General features: G+C 39.6%; 1 protein-coding gene across 1 annotated transcript in view; it reads left to right on the forward strand.

Annotated features, from left to right (window-relative positions):
* The window catches only part of myo1d (myosin 1D), a 113,520-nt gene that overhangs the window by 79,764 nt on the left and 12,086 nt on the right, over positions 1 to 21,670 (forward strand). Inside the window, exon 21 of the mRNA XM_031759343.2 lies at positions 808 to 962. Coding sequence (XP_031615203.1) covers positions 808 to 962 — 155 coding nt within the window. The remainder of the gene's footprint in view (positions 1 to 807; positions 963 to 21,670) is intronic.

The raw sequence follows: 21,670 nt of genomic DNA on the forward strand, positions 1-21,670 counted from the left end.
TGGTGACTGATGGGCAGATTTGAGTGTAAACTTGCTGTTTTAGATCATGGATGGAAGCAGCCATCAAAGGATGGGTACACAGTGGTCACAACACAATAGATATGGTTGTTAACAATACTCAGACTGTGGGGTATAATTGATGCTAAGGAGCACAAAATATACTGAGGAAATATCCCCTGCACCATTACACCACCACCACCAGCCTGAACTGTTGATAAAAGGGAAGATATTTTCGTTTTCTTATGCAAAATACTGACCCTACCACCTGAGGCAGAAATTGAGACCTTTCGTTCTGCCTTTCTGTCAGCTCAAAGCAGTCCAGACATTTTTTTCTGGCATCAGTAGGACATTATCTGGACCATTCTCTGTAAACCCTGGAGATGGTTGTGTGGGAAAATCCCTACCCATCTGGCACCAACAAGATTCCCATGATAAAACACCTTTCTTTCCATTCTGATGATCACTTTGAACTTCAACAGGTCATCCTGACATGCCTAAACACGTTCAGCTGCTGCCGTGTGATTGGCTGACTACATTAATGCGTTATTAGCCATTAAACAGGTGTACCTAGTAAAGTGGCAGGTAAGTGTAAGTAATTATTGTACTGTCCAAATCCTTCAGCTCTCTTTGCTTTGCTTCCTGGTGAAGCAAGCTGTGGTGAAACCAAATTACTCCACCGATTTTCACATGCAACTGCAACACTGTAACAGTGCAGAGTGTTTGTTTGTGTATTTCTCTCTGTTTTATGTACATGTTTATCTGTGTTTAACTGCGTGTGTCCTTTCTCTCTCTATTTGTGTATCCCAGGTGACAGGGCTGAGCGTGTCCCCCGGGAAGGACCAGCTGGTTGTGTTCCACACCAAGGACAGCAGGGATCTCGTGGTGTGCCTGCAGGGTATGGTGCCTGCCAATGAGAGCCGCATCGGGGAGCTAGTTGGCACCCTGCTTAGCCATTTCAAGAGGTAAGCAGTGAGGGAAACAAGTAGTAGTCAGAGGAAGGGCAACAGGCAGTGGTGAAAGCAGAGTCACCTGTTTATGTGCCTCAATATCATATGTTAAAATCTCCTCAAAAATGTTAGCTGTTCTGATTTAAACAGTTGTGGGTGACACGAGGTGAAGGTAGCTCATTTCTTCTATTTACTGTGTAGAGAAAACTGTTTCCAGTTAATAATCAGCATATTGTCCCCACTTAAACCTTGTGCGGCTCTCATTTGAGGTAATTTCCCGCATAGCTGCAGGAGCAACGTGCTTCCTAAATTGAGAAAATAATAAAATTGGCTCAATTGAATTTCTAGAACATTATGTCAAATCCAGTCACACTGGCTCAAATGTGCGGTACTGGCTGATGTGACCTGTGGTTGCAGGATTATGAGGCAGTTAGAGGACGCAGCAGCAGCTGTCCCCACTTAAACCCTAATGTTCACTTAATAAGGACTCAGAGCGCTCTTCAGGACAAGATATTAATTCGTACATCATTTGTTGTTTTCCTGTTCAGCTGAGAAAGGCAGATGGATAATTGGGATAAAATATTTGTTAATTCTCTCTAAAGCTATTGTTTTGTTTCTACGTGGTTTTCTGTGTCCGCTTTGGGTGAAAAATGTGAAATGAACAAAAGTCAGTATGGATGTGCCAATCAGATGTTTTGATAGGACATCAGGCAAATCCTGATTAAAAAGCTGGATTGGTTCTTGGTGACAGCTGTCCAGTCTGTTCAGTTTAATTCTCGGTTGGTCTCGGTTTACTACGCCATGCGTCAGCATCATTGCATTGCTAAGGGAGAGATGTAACATACATAGCATGGAGGAATCCTAACAGCAGAGAGTCTGAAGTTATGAGATATTTCACTATTTTTGTAAATCTGCAGTTGTTTAACTTAACTGCAATCTCTGATCCAGTTAGCCGACATTACTGAGGAAGAGCTACACTATTTTAGATTTATGTCGCCATTTCAATGTTATTTCGCTTCACCCGTCTCTTGTATGTAAGGATGTTCATTCACAGTGAGACTGGGAGCAGGGAAAAGACAAATGCAGTAAAGATCGACACACTAATGTGAAATGAAACTACTGTTGTGAAAAAGTTGGGCTCTTTAAAATGGAAATAAAAATTGCTCATCTAATAAATCATATTTTAATCACAACAGAAAACATAGAAAACATATCAAATGTTTAAAATGAAGAAAAATATTGACTCATTTTGAATTTGATGACAGCAGCGTGGGAGAGGACCGTGTTTATCACTGTAGCATCTTCTCTTCTTTAATAATAACCTGTTAACATCTGGGAACTGAGGGGACCAGCTGAAGGATTTTTGGAGAGTTGTTGACTGCAGGCAGGGCCACACTCTTCTACTGTGAAGCCATGCTGCTGTAATAGATGCAGTATGCAGTTTAGCAGTGGTTTGCTTAAATATGCAAAGCCTTTCCTGAACAAGACATCGTCGGGATGCGAGCACATGTTCCTCTAAAACCTGTATATAATGTACCCGTATGCCATCAGACATGATGGCTTTTTAGTGAGCTTTGATAAAAACCTGCTCCTCTTTAATCCGAAGGTTGTGGCATCCATGTTTTTGAAAAAGACTTTCACTTTTCCTCAGTCCATTTAAATGAGCTTTGGCCCGGAGAAGATGTGATTTTGGATCATGTTCACATACGGCTTGTTCTTCTTTGATACAGCTTTAATCTGCATGTTTGGATGATTCTCTGAACTGTGAGTTCTGGAAGTGTTCCTGAGCCCATGCAGTGGTTTTTCTTTGAATACTCATGCATATTTTTAATGCAGTGCCACCTGAGGGCTGAAAGATCTCAGGCATCAGAGATCTTCATGACCTTTCACACTAAAAATCTAAATCTTTTGAAGATATTGTGTACTGTAGATAAAATCTGGGCCAAATTAAATATGTGGATCTATCCACTGTGGGGACCCCTTGCAAATAATCGAGCAGCCGAATGAGGTTATAAAAACTTCTTTAGTTCAGTAAATCCATATTTATTTGTTACAATTTTTTCATAAAGTTACACAGAATGATTTCCCATCTGTTCTTTACAGTGAGGAATATAGCTTGTTTTAGAAACAGGCATCCAGTTAAGTCTGGGCATCTTTATTATTAAATCTTTTCAATTTGTGTCACCAGAAAGAAACTTTTTTTTTTAACCTTCTAAACTTAAAACAAATATAGTGGAGAAATTCCATGTATCCATCTTCTTCTCCTTATTCAATTCAGGGTCTTGGGAAAAACTGTGTTTTTAAATTCAGATGACTGGTAATCATAGATTTTTATTTTTATTTGTTTTTTTAGCCAACTAGTGTCACCAAAGTCTACAGCTGTGGACATCAGACATGCAGGTGATCAGTCCATCTTTTATTGACGGCATAAAAAAGTTTAACTTCGCCCCAGCTTGAACCCAGTGCATTTTATTTGACTTATTCGATTGGTTGTGTCATTAGATTAAACAGGATTACCAGCTACGTGTGCGAAATGTGGTGTGGATCAAAAAATGGACAAAAACAGAGACAGAACTTGTCTAAACGTGCAGTTCTTCTATAATTGCTGTTATGTGCTCCACCTGCAGTATTACGTATTGAAGTTTGAAAATTTCATCATGTCTTTAAATATAAATAAAACATTTTATTCACATCCAGTCGTCAGTCCAACAACTGGCGTATTCATTGGGGGGAGGTGTGTGAACAGTCGCAGCAACACACACTCGCTGGTTATGGAAAAGATTACAAAGTCATCTATATGGGATTATTTTTTAAACGGACAAAACCAGTTACCCAGGGACTTGGCTGTGGCATTCAGATAAAAGATGCATCAAGCAAAGAAAAGGACTAAGGAGATTGCTAAAACAGCCTCTTCTTCTATATCTTCTTTTGCTTCTTTTGGCTGCTCCCTTTAGGGGTTACCACAATGGATCATCTGCCTCCATCTCTTCCTACCCTAGCATCCTCTTCTGTCAACCAACCCTCTGCAAGTCCTCTTTCACTTAATATATCCTTCTGTTATCTTCGTCTTTTCCTCCTGCCTGGCAGCTCCATCTTCATCCTTTGTCCAATCTATTCACTATTCCTCCTCTGCACATGTCCAAACCTCATCCACCAGCCTTGCCCCTCTAACTTTGTCTCTAAACTGCTCAACCTGAGCTGTCCCTCTGCTATACTCATTAATAATCTTGTCCATTCTGGTCACTCTGAACAAAACTCTTAGCCTCTTCACCTCTGCCACCTCCAGCTCCACCTCCTGTCTTTTTGTCAGTACTATAGTTTCCAAACCATACATCATAGCGGGTCTCACTATCATCTTGTAAACCTTCCTTTTCATTTGCTGCTATCCCTCTGTCACACATCACCCCTGATGCTCGTCTCATACTACAATACATACTGTCTTAACCCGGCTTCTACAACTCCCTATAAGCTTTTTCCTCTGCCTTTGCAACCTCTCTGTCTGCTGTATGCTTTACTTCCCAGTGCTCCTTCTATTTACCTAGAAAACAGAAGCTTTTTTTCTTCTTCTTGTGTTTGCTAGTGCACGCAAAGATTGGACACTGAAGCATTGGCTAAAGGTCATGTGGTCTGAGTCTAGATTTCAATTATTCCACAGTGGTGCAGAAAAGAGGCACATGAAGTGATATGTCTGTGAAGTTTATCAGTCATCCACGTCATCGTAGTTTAAGGATCTTGGAAAGAAAAGCATCTGGACTTCTTTAAATCGGATGGTAAGGTGGGGCTAGGCTTCACAGTGGGTTCACCTGAAACCATGGCTGATTGTGACCCACACCCGTTTTCACACCTTGGCTCGTGTGATTAGGTAGACGATCCATAGGGGGTCCATTACTCTCTTGGGGACACTCCCATAGGGCTTAAAATCTGAGACTCTCCACCAATTGCTCTTAGAATTGAAGAAGCTTCTCGGATGAGAGGTGAAACGTCTTCAAGGAAACTTAAAGAAGTCCAGATGCTTTTCTTTCCGAGCTCCTTAGATCACATGAAGTGATGCACCCATCGTGTCTAGTACTGTCTGTACAAACATATCTGATCTGGTCAAGATTCAGTTGGGACACAACAAGATTCAGCAATGTTGTGTCCCCAAAACTTTGGTCGGCTGACAACCCGAATATACAGAATGACCTGGAAATGACATTGAAATATTCCAGGATTCAGTGAAAGCGTGTTGAGTGTGAGAAATCATCTTGACGTTCGCCGCAAACCTTAATTTCAATCAGCGTCTGTGGGATGTGTGCTGCTTTATGCAGCTGTTTGACTTTCCCATCATCGATACAAGATCTCAGTGAAAAATGAATCCAACTCTGGATGGAAATCAATATGGTGACATGAGCTTGGCATAAGCTTATTGAAACAATGAATGTGTGCCATCATCGGAGCTAAAGAGGGTCAAGTGAAATATTAGTGGGTTTTTTTACTTTTTTTTAAGTTGCTTGGCAGTGTGTATAGTATATTTACATGAGTTGAACTTTGCATTTTCATGGTAGAAGATGATGTCAATGTCTAAGCTATGCAAATCCAAAATAAATGACTCAGTCTTAAAATAAACTCAGTAAACCATCACTGCTAAGTGACTGCTTAAGATCAAATCAATGACACGATGTAGTTTATGTTGATAGCTGACCTTTTCGTTAATTTGATGTACCCATACATTAATGTTTTGATAAGGCGTGTTTTTAAATCACTGACATTGCTCATTTCACTGATTATTGTTATTACTGACTCGTCTACAGTATAGTCTGCTACATGCATTGAGTTCTCTGTTCATGTTTGTGTCTCATTGTGTCTGTGGTTGTGAGAGGGAGAGAGGGCGGTACATATAGTATTGCTTGCAGACAGATGTGCCTGCATCTGCTCATCTTGGTGTTTAATGTGTTTGCAGAATTGCCTGTGTGTGCGTCCTTCATCATTGCCGTTTGGTGGTGTTACCTTGTTCCATTGTGGAGCCCATTTCCCTGTAGGTGTCGGGCTGTTAAGAACCTCCAGCGGGCCTCGCGTAATGACCCTGTATGTGCTTCACATTCAGGCTCATCCATCATTGTGAAACTGTGACAGAACAAAGGGAACACCAGCATGTGCAAATAATGTGTATGTGTTCGTGATTGTGCCTTTGTTCTTAGTAGATTTGTGTGTTGTGTTTGTGCATGTGGAGGATTTCCCGAGAAGCAGTCTACATTGTGATTGTGCTCATGCTTGTGTACTGTAGGATCTTCTGCATCCAGTGTGCTGCTGCTGCAGCTCCCTGTAGATGTGGCTTTAACCTTTATCTCTCCTTCAGCATGCTCCACAGTGCACAGTGTCCATAACAGCATACTGGAAGAAGGGCAGCTTAAATCAGCAACAAAGCAACACTTTATCCTCCTCAAAGTGACATCGAGGCCAAAACAGAATGACACCGCCAAAGGGAATAAATCCTCTTCTGTCATGGCTGTAGCCGGATACTTGAGTTTCCGTGTGGTGCCATTTCTTTTTGACACTTTCCAAATCTGCTTGACATTAATCTGTTTGATATTTTTCGTTATTATTTATTTATTTATTTATTTTGCTGAGAAATGAAAGTATTTTTCATAGTGTCAAGCACAAACTTATCAATACCAAGTTCCTTCAAGCTGGAGTGATTCAGAGATTTCGACTCCGCATACATAAGAAGATAACCCTCTTCCTCTTATCGGCCGTGATGCACCACTTGTCTGAAGAAATTCCGAAATATTTCAGTCTTATTTTGCATAAAAAGGAGGAGGAGGGATTAGATTCCCTTGCCTCCAGCCTTTCTTCTTTCTTTCTTCCTCTGTGTATCCTTTTTTGCTCTTCTTTCTTCTTCCTATTTTTGACTATCCCTATTGTCCTGATCTCAGTCTCTCCTGAACCCCTTAGGCCCCCCCTCCACTTGCTCATCTCTCTCTCTCTTTCTCTCTCTGCCTCTTTCTCAATCTTTCCTTTTTCCTCCCCGGGCTCCCCCCTTCTTCATTTCTGGAGAGGAGGCAATGAAATATTTAAGGCTGTGCTGCTGTTGAGGCCTATATTTAGACAAGACAGAGCCACCCCCTTTTTTCTCTGTCTTTCCCTTGTGTGTGTGTGTGTGTGTGTGTGTGTGTGTGCATGTGTGCTCCTGTGTGTGTGTTGACATGCACACCATGCAGCAGTGACTGCAGCACACCCACAAATCCTCTGCTAGGATAGGAGTAGACACGCTGCATCTGTCACACATTAAAATCAAGGACAGAGTCAGAGAACCCAAAGGACCTCATATATGTTCCAGCCTCTCTCACTGATTACTATACATCCTCTAATAGTAAGAGGGTGGAATCAGGTCTATATCATAAACTGTATATACCATAACTCAGTACATTAGTTTGTGAAGTTTTCTTTCTTGTTCACCCCATGAAGAACATATCAAAGGAGCAGCTATCAATAATGCAAAGAGAAACTATGGTTTCATTAGGACCAATCTGCAGTGTGGTGTCAATAGACGCATATCAGAAATGTTCTGCCGCTGGCAATAAATGCTAAAGGTAAAGATTATCTGACATAAAAGAAACGACTGGCTGTGTGCAAGTGTCTTTCGCCCTAAAATGTCTTTAATGGGGACTTATTTTCCTTTTCCTTATTTTTTTTATCTCATATATCGTGTCAGTGTTTATATTAAACATGGTAGAAGTTGCAAATTATGAGGTCATAGTGTCTACAAATAATCTGTGTAAGCTAAAAACCTATGCTTCAGATATAAATGCTTTCAGTTTTGTTTTGTTTTTCTACTCTTGGCTAGTTGTGATAATGAAAGTGAATAACTTGAATATGGTCACGTCAGGTACTCGGCTCTGTGAGCAGAGAAGCCCCACCCACCTACTATGCAAATGTTTTATTTGAGATTAACAGCCAATCAGAAACTGATTTTAAGGGAGTGGAAAGGAAGCTAAAAAGCATGTTTCAGACAGTCTGTGAACTACTGCCCCAAGGAGCAGTATAAGATGAGAAGGGATTATTTTGAACTGTGATTCATGCAAAGCTGCTCTACTAGAATCTAAGAATTAATATGTGGAGTATAAGGTAAAGCATTAACCAGCACAGAAAAAAAGATGGCAGAGGTATGGCAGTAGTTCTTGTTTGTCACTAGTGTTGCTTAAGGCCTCAGTTACACAAGTTGAAAGACCAATTAGCAACCATCCTGTAACCACCAGTCACTGGAAATAAATGTCTATTCCATGATTGGTTGATGAGTGGTTGGTGGGAGCCGTTAGTGTGAAATTGGTTGTAAAGAGTTAAAGGTGCTGATTGCTTTAGTTGCTAGCAGGTTGGCGAGGTCATCAGTAGATTGCACAAAAGACGGCAACTCGGCTGGAAACACTCACAGGCTGCTCGCTGAGCTTTACTGAAACTGGCATAAACCAGGTTTGAAATGTGCCAGCAGCATTGGTAAAGCGCAACTATTACTTTGAAGACAAATGACCCCCTAACCCTTGGTTTTTGGCTTTGTCTTCCAAAATCAGACCCACCATAAATTGCAGGCTATGTTAAAGAACACCATTTGTCCTAACAGGGTGAGGTCAAATGTTATTGTGGTAAAGTATAACTCTGTTACATCATGAACAAGAGACTTGCACACTTTTAAAATGTGCATAATAAACCATGACTTGATAATAAATATGAGATTTATTTCTTGCTGTATTCTGTTTAAATGTGATGCAGTTTATATCTCACTCAGTGCCATGTCTCAGGCTTCCATGCTGACTCGCACTTTTCCTCACTGAGAGACAAAATGTAAAAATAACTTTGTAATGAATTATTCATCCTCATCTTCAATTCTCATAGGTGATAAGCTCCAGGTGGTAGATAAATTAAATTCAATATATTTATACCAAAAAAAGGGGTTGAGATTTTTTTTTTTTTTTTTTTTTTTTTGACATCTAAAAGTGGCACTCAGTGGGGTTTACGTCATGTTGATGTTGTTCTGAATGTATTATCTGAAACTTCTTGGCACGTCTTCCCCTCCTAACTGACCACATGGCTGATTCTTTTAAATCCTTGGTTCACATAATCTCTGCTGTCTTCTGTCGTTGTAGTTGCTGCGCTGTGTAAGCAGCTGGAATTGGTTTCTTAGAAAAAGACTCTGTGAAGTCGAGCTGTTGCTACAATGTCCACAGTGACTAATGAAAAAGCCTGTGCAGTGGATGGATTGTGTGTGGATGTGTGGGGGGTTAAGGACATTGATAGCATCCTTGCCTGCTGTTCTCTGTGGGAATTTGGCTGCAACAAGAGATTAATGGTTTTATTATTAAAAAATTAGTCAATTAGTCAAGGAAAGAACATCAGGACTGAATGTAGTGCCAATACAATAACCGATTTTCCATCATGTAATAAAACAGTTGGTTTGTTTTGTTTAACAAACTTCTGTATTGACTATTAACTTATTATATATTGAGTTACATAATCACTACAGGCTGTAAATAAACGATGGGCATAGTCACCTTGATGTTGACTGTTGTTTTCAGGCTGAAATTTATAAGTTTAGGCTTTAGCTTTAGCTTTTTAGCCAGAAGTGACCAGGTTGTAGCTTGGATAACATGGTACTTTCTCAGATACAAGAGTTGTATCACATCACACAGACAGCCTACTATTTATTGTACAAATGTACCAATGAAATATTAGAATTTCAGCCACCAAAACTTGAGCAAAGGCTTCCTGGACAGGCTGTATGTATTGTTAGTGCCATTATCCACACAGCAGACCGTATTACTTTGTCAGTTGATTGCTTTAACAAGACATAAACATGGTTAAGAGGTCCAGTTTAGCTACTTAAATTAGCAGAGGTGAAGCAAACGGCTAGTGGCTACAGCTGCCTGTTGTAGCAAAGCGAATATATCCCTAAGTATAAGCCTAAGTAGAATTTAAATGGATAAATTATACAACAATTTATACCAACAAGCTTATTTGCAGTTAAAGTGTTTAGATAGTTAACAGTACAGATTCCATTTGCACTTGCTCTTCCTTCTTTTAATGATAAAAATCAGGCTGAAAAGCATTTATTTCACCTGGAAAAAGCTGTTTTTTTTTCAGTATTTTCCTTCTTTTTATAGACCGATTAAAACAGGACATTTTATATGCTAATGAGAGTATTTGTTGTTAAATTAACAACACAGATTTTGTTGTGCACCCTTGTAGTTTGGCTTGTTAGCTTTCAATGATATTTAGGTATAAAAGTAGTAGTTGATGTTTTCAGTGTCTGAAATGATAATACTGCATCTTAATAAAAAGTTTTGGTATCATCAAAGTTGGTTAAATTAAATCAGAGGAGAACATCTACCTTCCTCGACAGTCCATCTGGTAATTGAGACATTTTACAGAAAGAAATCAAATAATAAAGGTCAGAGTAGTGCAAGACAAACAGTCAGGAAATGATGCTGAGTCATTCTTTGTTTTAATGACAAATGGAAAAAAAACATGAGAGAGAAGAAATCATTTCAGTTAACTGGAAAATGGAAAAGTTGTTCTGGTAAAAGAAAATAAAGCAGCAGTTTGGTGAGTATAACATGACGTCTGACAGATAAAATTAACTGAGCATCACAGCTTGCCTCATATTTGTATTTATTATTTTGTGCTAGTTATTTAATTTAAAGTGATTTTTAATTTGAAAATATTTCACTCAAAACTAAGATTTTGTCCAGATGTCGTAGAGAACAGTCACTCTGGTCACCGACTGTAGAAATCAAAAGAAAAATCTAAATAATTTGCAGGTTTTTGTGGCTCTTGCTCGCACCACCCATAACTGTATGATTCCCCTGCATTCGTCCTACTAGAAGTCTGAGGTCCTCTCAGTTTGAAGATTAGTGGAGTTAAAGCTGTATTTGTATGTATGTACTTATTTTGTTACAACTGTAAATGCTTTTACCAAAAGCTTACCTCCTACATAAGAGCATCCTAGCTTACTTTCTCCTTCCTTTCCTCGTTCTGTCCCTTTAAACTGTCCAGGTTTGTCTTTGTGACAGATACGTCTTGGTTATATCGTTTGTTTCTCTTACTCTCCTCTAACCTCTACCCCACCCTTTGTCCTTCTGTCTCACTCCCACTTGCTTATATTATTCATCCTCTTCTCCCTCCTTCCTGTCCGACAGTATGAGTCAGCAGTAGTGTGCAGTACACAACCCTTCATTGATCAGAGTTATGTGGTCAGATTCTCTTTCTGCTTCCTGCCTCCTTTCCTAAAGACTTCAACATTTAGCCTCCCCCTGTCTGCTTCTGACACCCCAGAGGGGTGTTAAATCAGAATGCTTGCAGGGTTTAAGAACAGAGGGGGGGAAATAAACACAGTATTAGTAAGAGTGTTAGTAACAGGGAGAGAACAGCAAGGGAGGTGAGGAAGAGACTGCAAGCAATGGATCAAATTAGAGATAACGGAAAAGGATGGAGAAAATTTAGAGGATGTCGGTTATGGAAAAGTTGTATTTATCTGAATAAAGTCTGACTGATTTGTGTGTCCTTGGTTTAGGTTGCGTATCAGGGATCACATTAGCCTCCAGTAGTAAGATGATGTCGTCAGACATGCTGGCGTCACTGTTCCTTAATTTCCTTTCTGTTTGTGTTTGAGTAAGATCGTTATTTTAGTCATAGACGCGTAAAGCCCATCCTTCTCTATTATGACAGTAATCTTTCTTTGTATGGGTGTGTTGAGCTTTTTCAAGGACTATGGCGGGGTTTTTATGTGAGTCTCCAATGGTTAGAGCTGCGTTCACCCTTTGAGACCCTTTTTCATATTTTATTATTCCACAGTGGATATTTGAACATGGTTACATACATATGGAAATAAAGAAACTTAAAACATAAATTGTATAGACATCAGCCTTTGTTGGCAAAGCAAAAATAGTAGGCATGAATCTCTGATGTTATGGCCTTTAAATCAAGTCCAGTCAATGTCTGCAGCAGCAGCAGCGCTCTCATTTTACCAAAGCTAAGACCTGTATGCTTACTGGAATCTGTTTTTCAAGGTAACATGAGACCAAGAGTTGCTGTGTCACTGAAAGTTGACCATACAATACACCAAAGTTCCATCAGATGTTGTAACTGATAGGGGAAACACAACAACATGACTGTCATTTTGTCTTTAAGGTCAGGTTATTAGATCGAATCCCATCCCAGGGCATCAAGTACTACTGTTCAACGTCACTAGTGTCACAGTGGATACACACAAGGCGTTTTCTGGCGTCTCCTGAGTCTGTATGAGGAAGCCACAGGGTTGGCAGTGGCTTAAGTCACAGACAGGTGTCCCACTCTGAAAGCCACAGTTCATGTTCCTGTTTAAGAGCTTTGTGTTTTCTTGTTAGTTTAACTTTCACTGGTCAGTTTTGTATTGACTTGAGCTTTCACCCACTGCTTGGTTTGGTTTAGGTACCAACAACTGCTAAAATTAGATTTTATAGGAAAAGGTGGGTTATAATATATGCCAGCTCAATGTTAAACCTGCCTGTAGAAAAATGGTACTTGAGGCTATCCAGTGCATTTAATGTGACCCCAACGGATCCTGAAGAAGGGTGACAAGACCAGCTGCATTATTGTATGTGCTATTAACATGACCTGATATGTCACAGTAAGCCACGTATCTCTGAGATGCCACCAGCATATTTGGCACCCAACAGACTTGCACATTCCTACCTGGATTTTTTGCTAAACTTTATCCAAATAACTAAAACACAGCATCAGGCTTTTCAGGATTGTTATCTGGAAGCTGGAAGAACATTGTTTGCAGTAAATGGGACACAACGTGCTAACACATTGATTTGGTGCTTTGAATAAATCAAGGCCATCCATTCATGCAGTTTTTTCTTTTTATAGGAATCAGGTCCGTTTGCTGAGACTAATTAATATTTAAGAACAAAAACTGCTGTTCAATAAATGTGCCAAAGTGATTTTTCTGTTATATATTAGTGCCATCTTCACATCTTTTATAAAGGGAGGGTGAGGGGGAGGGTGGAGGAGAGGAGTGATAAGAAAAACAAAGGGAGAGAATGAGAGAGAAAGCCGACCTGCTTTTGTCTTCCTCTCCAAGGTCACCCTTTCTGCTGAATCAAATATTTCAGACTGATAGAAGTGGGCTTCTCTCTTCTCCTCTTTCGCTCCATCCCTCCTTCTCCATTTCCTCTTTCTCCATCCATCACCCGCCCCACTGCTGCTCCTCATCCCCCTCCCCCTCTTGTTTTTCACTTAACATTCCTCATCCTGCTCTCGCTCTCTCTCCCGCCTCCCCCCCCCCTCTTTCTGGGGCGCTGCGGATGCAGTTCCCATAGCAACCATCGGATCCATGTTAGTCTGATACGCATGCGATCCATTAATAACCCTGCTGGCTGCAGATAATAACAGCAAATCTCATACCGCAGACAGAGAAATGAGGGGAAGAGAAACATGCTAACAAAACTGTACAACAACAAAATGTAAATAATAGAAAGAAGCACACAAAAAGGATGGAGATGAATATATTGTGTAATAGAAAATACCAGCACAAGCTGGTATATTACATTTTAGCTGTCTAGATACTCAATCATCTGTGGATTTTTCCATGCTATAGGGTATATACATGCTATATTAAACCAATATGACCTTGACTAGTCTTTGATTAGATAGTTAAGGGTGTTTCTTGAACAGCATCTTAGACGTGAATAAAGATTTTTATAGGCAATAATTATAGTCAATTATTTATACTTAAATTCGGTATTAAAAACCAATTTTAATAACAAGTCTGCACTGAAAATAATATCAAATATATAGAGATAAACAATTTTCTTCAATTTTCTTACTTTTCTTATGCATTATTTAAGCTATTGGGGAGTTGTACATATCTTTATATTTATTTATTCATTGAGGAGACTCACAGTAGTCCTCTCCCTGGGTAGTCAGGTATTCCAATAATCACATGTGAAATATACCAACATGTGTGATATTATATTAATTTAGTCTCTACCTTATTTAATATTGTTTGCATATATTTTGTTTTACTAAATCATGTATTAATTTCTTCATTTCCATTTGGTTATGGTAGCTATGGTCTTCCATAGTAATGCATGGGTAATACATGCCTTCAAACCTTTTATATTTTCTAATCTGCAAGTTCACAAATTTCTGCACACACATAAAAGAGACTCGGACACACTCAGAGTCATTGTTATGTGGGCCAGTGGGTAGTCCTACTCGTCTCATTGGCACCGTGCTGCAGCCTGGGGGAGGAGGCTGGCCGGGTGGAGTGATGGATGGCGAGTAGCCAAGCCCGAGTGCTTGTGTTGTTGTGACTGTGAGGGTTGTGTGTTTAGGTGTGCCGACTGGGTAAGCATACATTAGAGATAATACTTAAAGTGTGAAAATGTGCAGTGTATGAATGAAAAAAATGTGTGTGAATGTGCAAGTCAACGTGACCTACTTTTCCACTGCAGAGAGCCCCAAACACCGCTGAACCGTCTGCCTCGCCACATTTCTCTCTGCTTTTCTCTAACGCACAAGGACGAAAGAGGTGTTGGATTAAATAAAATAGAATATAATACAATATATAAAGGGTAATATTAATTTTACTTTGTGCCTTGTATAGCACACTGAATCTGCATATGTGGATGAAATTTCACTTGAAATCGCCTTCTCATACCATGTTGTATTATTACACAGTGCAGCTACCTTCAGGGCTGACTTGGTTTTGCATTTTCACGTGTTTGAATGATCACTTGAGGCTACTTCCAAGAGTAAATCTGTACCAACGACTCATGTTAAAATGCTAGCCTTTCCAGCAGAAATAAACATGTTTGCAGCCTCATCCAAAAATGCTTTTGATCATTTCCTTTTACATAGGAATATTATTGGGGTGAATTTTTTAAAATAATTTCCCCACTGAAGTTTTATTAAAGTTATTAAGACTTTAACTGACCAGTTATTGCTGACATATGTTGTGCAACATCTGTCACAACTTAAAGAGATGAAGAGAGGGACAACACATGGCAGAAAGAAAGTTCAACCAAACCCAAATGACCTGGAGGAAAGAGAGAGAGACTGAGTACAGAGGCCCACATAGATGCAAATATACATATATATATGTGAGCAGTCAACCTGGATACCAAACTTTACTCCAAGCAAGCCACTCCTCTGATCCAAGTAGTTACAAAGAAACAGAAGTGGGTAATTATGCCTCGAATACTTTGAACTGCTGAACTCACCTCTCAACCATGTTTGTGGTGTTGGTCCTTTTTAGAACATCATTATGTATATCTCACAAATAACATGATTTTCTGTGGAGTGAATTGTACTAACAGAAGATGTATGTAGAGAGATTTGGTAAGAGGTTTGAATATTGTATTCATATGATACTAATTAACAGGTGTCTGTGTCTATGTGGCACACCCATCCACTTCAAAATCAACATGATAACAATAACAATAATAATAATAACAATAATAATCAGCACTTTGAAATGGGACTTTACAAGGTAATGGCTAGAACTGGTGGTGATGCATTTAATGTATTTGTCAGCTAACAGAAGAAAAGCCTTTCGCATTGATTGTTTTAGCTGTTTTGGTGCATTGAGCATCAATAATTCCACAGTGACAAGCTGAATAGTTCATATGTCTTCAAGCAGATTAAAATTAAAATCACCATGAGTGCATCTAAAATTTCAGAAACTCAGTAATTGATTTATCAAAACAGTTTTTCACATATGAATTAGTGATAAGACTTTAAGTCCTTGTGTGAATGTTAACAGAATAGTGTTTACGGCGTGTGTTTGCCGTACTACTTGTGAACAGAACTGCACAGATGTAATTAGTGACCCTCTGACAGATACAGCAGTCTGGGACAGATTTATTAAGCATCATTTCAGCTGCGCTCTAATGGACTGAGATAAGTGTGGCTGGATTTAGGAAAGTTCAAGCTACTCGTAAGGATCAGTTTTTCATGGGAAATTCTCTGAAGTTTAATTGCACCCTCAGTAAATTATTTGAAACCTTGTGGCTTCATTACGAAGCGTTGCTGTTTAATTCAAATCTGAGCTCTCTGATCTCAGACAAATCTCAACTCTGAACTTTGCCTTTTTAAACTACCCTTCAAATGCCACAGTCCCTGTGCTTCAATGCAGAACATCAACAAATGATTACACAGAGGTGACGACTGCAAACTGAGCAAGAGGCTCAGCACAAGTGTAACTACAGGGGTCCAACAAAGAATGGCCACGCATCATACTGATGTCTTCGAAAATTTATTTTTTCCTCTCTCGCTCTCTTATTGTATTCAGACACAGTAAAAGCTGAAGAAAACACAAAGTTTACAACATAAATGTCTTATCAGAGTCTCTCGTGTTAGTGTCCATAAACAGTCTTGAGCAAGCAGAACAGAAAAAATGCAAAATAATGGATATTACTGAAAATGTAGAACATGTATGCAACATTATGTAAACAATATACATGAAAACCATACCGTGTGCGCCTCTTGGACCACATGCAGAATAACATTAATGTTGTGGCTGTAGCGGTTACAAGTTTTGTCTTTGTTTATGTGGCATAAATTTTCCACCCTATGTTTTTGTAGGACTTCATTTATGTTATTTTTTTTGGATGATTTTACATTTAATTTAAACTTTATTCAACATAAATATTCACATTTGGTATGCAAACAGTTTTGCAACAATGTAAATAATCAAGTAAATGTGCAATAAATGCATTTGCACTGAATTGTTTAAGCTTTAATTGCACTTCTTCTTTTGGTGCTTTCTAACTGTAGAAGTTGTCAAATGAGAAAGAAATGTATTTGTAGACTACGGCTGTTTATCCAGTCTGTCTTTTATGGACCAGTACTCACTATATTTGTTCTGCTACATGACCACTCGCTAGCAAAGTAGCTGCCTCTGCATTCCCACAGGAGCTCTGCATGTATGGATATAATGTTCGCTCTTACTGTAGTCTAGTATCTTACTCTCCGTGTGGATAAAAGCATAAGTTAAGTGCTGTTAGGCTGAGATGAAGTAGTAGGAATGAATTAAGAGCCTTGATATTTCATGGACTCCATTTCTTCATTGACCTTTACATTTACCCCGTACTCCTCCCCCACCCCCAAACACACACATGTTTCGCCCAGCAACAGCACCATACCATCTCCCACTGTCAGGCCAATTATGATTAGCCTCAGCACAGTTTCTCCTCCGCCTCCTCCTCCCTTGGACTCTTCTTCTTTTCTCCTGTTATCCTTTCTATTATCTCTCCTCCCATTTCAGATTGAGGCCTCATTTGTTTTCTTGTTCTCGCTCCCGTCCCTGCTTTCCTGTCTTCATTTCCAAATTGCCATTTAACTCCCCATCATTTGCCGTCTCACCACGCTTCTCTTGTGCCTTCATATTTTCCTTCCCATTTTTATTGCCTTACTTCATTCATTATCCCTCCATCTGTGCTTTCTCACACTAATATCAAAAGTACCACTGCATATCTGTCAGTTTAATCTAGTCTTTTCTGCCTTTTATCCGAGTTTATGTAATATCCAGCCCTGATAAACTTGGGGCTGCTTGCCTGCAGAAATACTTTGACTACTGATTTCATCTGAAAATGTCAAAATAGAGGCATTAGACCCGTCTTGATATTTCTCATGGATTATTCTAATGTGAGTTAGAGTGATTCAGAGAAGTAAGGACGTATTTACACCATCTTTGTTTGTTCTGTAAAGTAAAGAGTATTAAGCCTTGTCAAATAACAAAGTCTAATGCAGGTTTGCAGTGCATTGAGATTTTATCAAGCATGACATTTCCAACACTTCTTACTGTCACTGTAGTTTTCTCCATAGGAAAACGATGAATGCTGAATTCTACTAGTAAAATGTACTTGTAACTGTTGAATTCTTTAAAAAGACTAATATATTCTAATAAGGCAAACAGATGCTGTCACTCAGTCTACCATTTCTCTTCTTTCAAATATGTTGTAATTTACTCAGAATTTGTGACTAAACTGCTTTGTACAACAGATCTATTTAGTTTCTCCGAGCTCTAGTTAGTCTAACTTTATGAAACTGGCCTCGGGTTTTCTTGCCTTTAATATTTTTAATGCTTTGTGCATTCTGGTTAAAAATACCTTTATAAGCTTTTCAAACAACGGGAGAAAAAAAGCTATTGGTTCAAGGTTCTCAATACTGTTTACTCCAGCTGAGCACTCAGGAATAGTCACATCCTTAAGGACTTTTACTGGACTGATTCATTGAGTTTGCAAGTTATAGAAAGTGGGGGAAAAGTTATTTGAACTAAGTCTTTCAAACTTTTTCTGTTGCCTGCGCTGTGCATATTTTTCTCTTGATTATTTGCTCTGAGGCTGAGGTATCTGACCATCTGTGCTCCCAAAACTGTATTTTTACCTTTTAAAGAACTTAAATTTGAAAAATGAGTTTAACCCGTCGTTACAGTTATCACACGTTTGTGCTAGAATTAAAGATGAGTCTTGTCTTTCTCAGACAATTAGCATGTCTGTTAATGTGATTTACTGTGCACATGTCAGCTTTCCTACCACTGCAAAGAAAAGAGTCTTGTGTCAGTATATGAAAATGGATGAACCTTTGATTGATACGTTGATTGAATTTAATGAACACAAGTGGAGGCGTAACCACTTGACAAGTGAGCAGTCACGCTTTGGTAATGAGCAGCTAATTGAGGCTGACTCTATTTGTTATCTGCTCTGACTCAGTGTGTGCCAATGTACTGACTGACCTAATGTGTTTAAAGTAAACTCTACTGAGCCTTGAGATGCGATCAGTGTTCTTCTGAAATGCCAAAGGCACAGGTGATTGGTGAGTAAGGTTTAACTCTCTGGTTTCACAGTATAAAGAGAAGAACAAAGAGAGTGACAGGATCCGACACAGAGCTGACCTCCTGCACAAACACACACAGGCTTGTTTAAGCCTCCTGCTGTGTAGCTATAATGACTCTGCAGTGTTTCATAGCCTCCACCATCTGTGGAGCAGCGACACTGTCCCCCCGGAGAACGAGGCTTTTGCTTTGCACATTTCCGGTTCTTTTTCATCTCACACTGACCTCTTTAACAATGAAATGTAGAGGTGAGAAGTCTGTCCTTTTGTTTGACTGGGGCATCTGTGAACAGCTTGTGCTAGTAGATGTTATTGATGGCAGTCATTCACCTGCTGTCCTCAGGGAATAAGGATGTCATGTGGCAACCCTATCAGTAGTCAATACACATTTTTGGTTCTTTTGTTCTAAATGCTATTGGTGCAGAAGCTAGTTTTAGACTAGGTCTCGGATGATTTTATCAGAGCAGCAAAAGTCGAAATTATATAAAGCTGTGGTGCATATTGACACAAAAAAAACTTTGTTGTGCTTTCCCCCCCCATAAAATAACTTTGAAATCACACAAAAACACCTCAAAATGACTACTGGAAAAGGTACCAAACCACTGGGAGCCATGCGGGAGGCTAAATCCATCCTTCATATGCAATCTAATATATAAATGTGATTCAGTGATCTTCTCCTTTCAAAGCTTTAAACGTAATTGTCCAATCGCACACGTCCCAGACTTCCACAGACTCATTCGCAGGATAACGGCAGCAGTTCTGTGCTGAATCAGAGCAGGAAGAACAAAAGATGAAAACTGAGACGCGCTGCTGCTGAGCTTTAGTCAGTTTTCATCAGAAAACACAGCAGCTGTTAAATTGTTTTGTTTTTTAAGCTCTTGTATTTGATTTCAGCCCAAACTGGGAAACACATGCTTGAAATTCTCAAATTTTACACTTATGGATCACAAAAAGGCACTTTTTTCAACCACTACAGGGACCCTCGACGGCCCTTGATAGTCAGCATCTCTATTCCCTGACTGCAGCACTCCAGATCTCGCTTACTGTGCATAAAAAAGCAGAAACACTCGCTTAGAATATTAACAAGAAGAGGCCTTTTTAGCTCGTGTTTACTGTTCATGTATCATCAAACTTCATGCAGCTTCTCCTGGGAGTTTTGGAGTCTGGTTCTCACAATATTGTGAAGTCTAATTTGTCTTATGGGAGTTCAATGCATTGGAACGAGAATAATATACCATCTTACATGTTTGGGAGTGTGATGAACAAAGTGGTTTACGGTGTTATCCAGCGGCAACTTTTCCATAGCTTGTAACATTCCTCTTCTTTGTCTTGTCCAAAGGCCTGGAGCAGGACTGAATCTCAGCCGCTGCATAGATCGCTTTGATGTGAGCCTCACTTGTGCAGCTTCACCTCTGAACTCCACTTCTCCGTGTGCACTGAAAACCAACTTCTCTTTTCTTCCTTCCTTCCTCCCCACACCAGATTTAATCGATCGCATTTTTCGCTGTCAGTGCATTTTTACCCTGTTTTCAAAATGACCTACTTTGTGATCTTTCCCACTGTGAGAACAGCTCTTCTCTTTCCGTAGCAGGGAGAATAGATAACAACGGGAAAAGGGAAAGCACGGTGAGGGTGAGGCAAAAAAGAAAAAAAGACATGAAAGGAGATATGCCTGCTTGGATTTGCTGCATTTTCACAGCTTAGTGAACACTGCAAGCAAAGGCTGTCTTATGGCAAAATCTCATTCTATACCAACCAGGGCAGTTGCTGCAAATGGTTTTCAGTGTTGCATTTGATCTGTCTTTGGGGCTTTCCCTTGCTTCTACCACAGTTAATAGGACACTTTTTGCCAGCCTCGAGGTAGAACGGGAAGGATGGAGACGTAGAGTAAAAATGTGGAATAAGCTGTAGATCCAGATGAAAAGAAATTATCTAACTGGTTCCGACTTGTTAGCCTTGACTTTTAGGAATCTAATATCTGCAATTGGAATATCTCCCCCAGCATTCATTTTTCTCTGAACTAAAGTGTCCTACTGCAACCATTTCAGACCCATCAACGCGCGCAGCACGCCATCAGAATTGCTTCTTCCCTCTGCATTTCTCTATTATTAATACACCAAGCCTGCAGTTGCAGTTCTACCAAAACTTTTCTACATGGTCTCACTAATGCTAATTATAGAACTGAACTCAAAGAGCCTCTCAGGCAGTTTTCACACGTTGAACCAGTCCAGAGCTCAGTCACTTTAAACTGGGGCACTTTAAATCACTGTGTGTGGTTAGTTTTTGTCCTAGATGGACATCACTAACCTCTACCTGTAGTATGTATGCATTCTTTATACCTGGAAAAAATTATTTTAAGTCTGATGCGGGTATTTGTAATGATCGTTTGTGCTGCCTCATGGCCCGTGCATCTTTCCATTTCCTCTGCAGCACTGTGTATGTAGCACACGGGGGCACGTGAGACATGCGATGCAGCCATGTGAGACACAAAAACGGTGCGACAGTGAGAGGAAGAGAGATGCTGTATCAGGTCTGCTGGTAAATATAAGCCTATGTAGCAAATAAGGGAGAGGAAATGTAAAGAGAACGAAAAGAAAAGTAGAACAGGATGCAGAAATGCAGATTCTGTGTTCTCTCTACTTTTTAATATGCCATTTTTAAATGCGTAAGTCTCAGAGCTGAGATGAGAAGCTTAAATGTGACATGTCAATTTAAAAAAGTAAGCCTGTAATCTGGAGGAAGGCTATGTAGCATGATTGAGAAGGGTAGCACAATTATCAGCGACTAGCTGTCCCTCAGAGTACCTTATACAGGACTAAACACCTTAAAGCTTTATTTTTTCGGTGTATTTATGTTTATTAACACCATCTCAA

The sequence above is a fragment of the Oreochromis aureus genome, linkage group 8 (assembly GCF_013358895.1).
Source record: "Oreochromis aureus strain Israel breed Guangdong linkage group 8, ZZ_aureus, whole genome shotgun sequence".
NCBI lineage: Eukaryota > Metazoa > Chordata > Actinopteri > Cichliformes > Cichlidae > Oreochromis > Oreochromis aureus.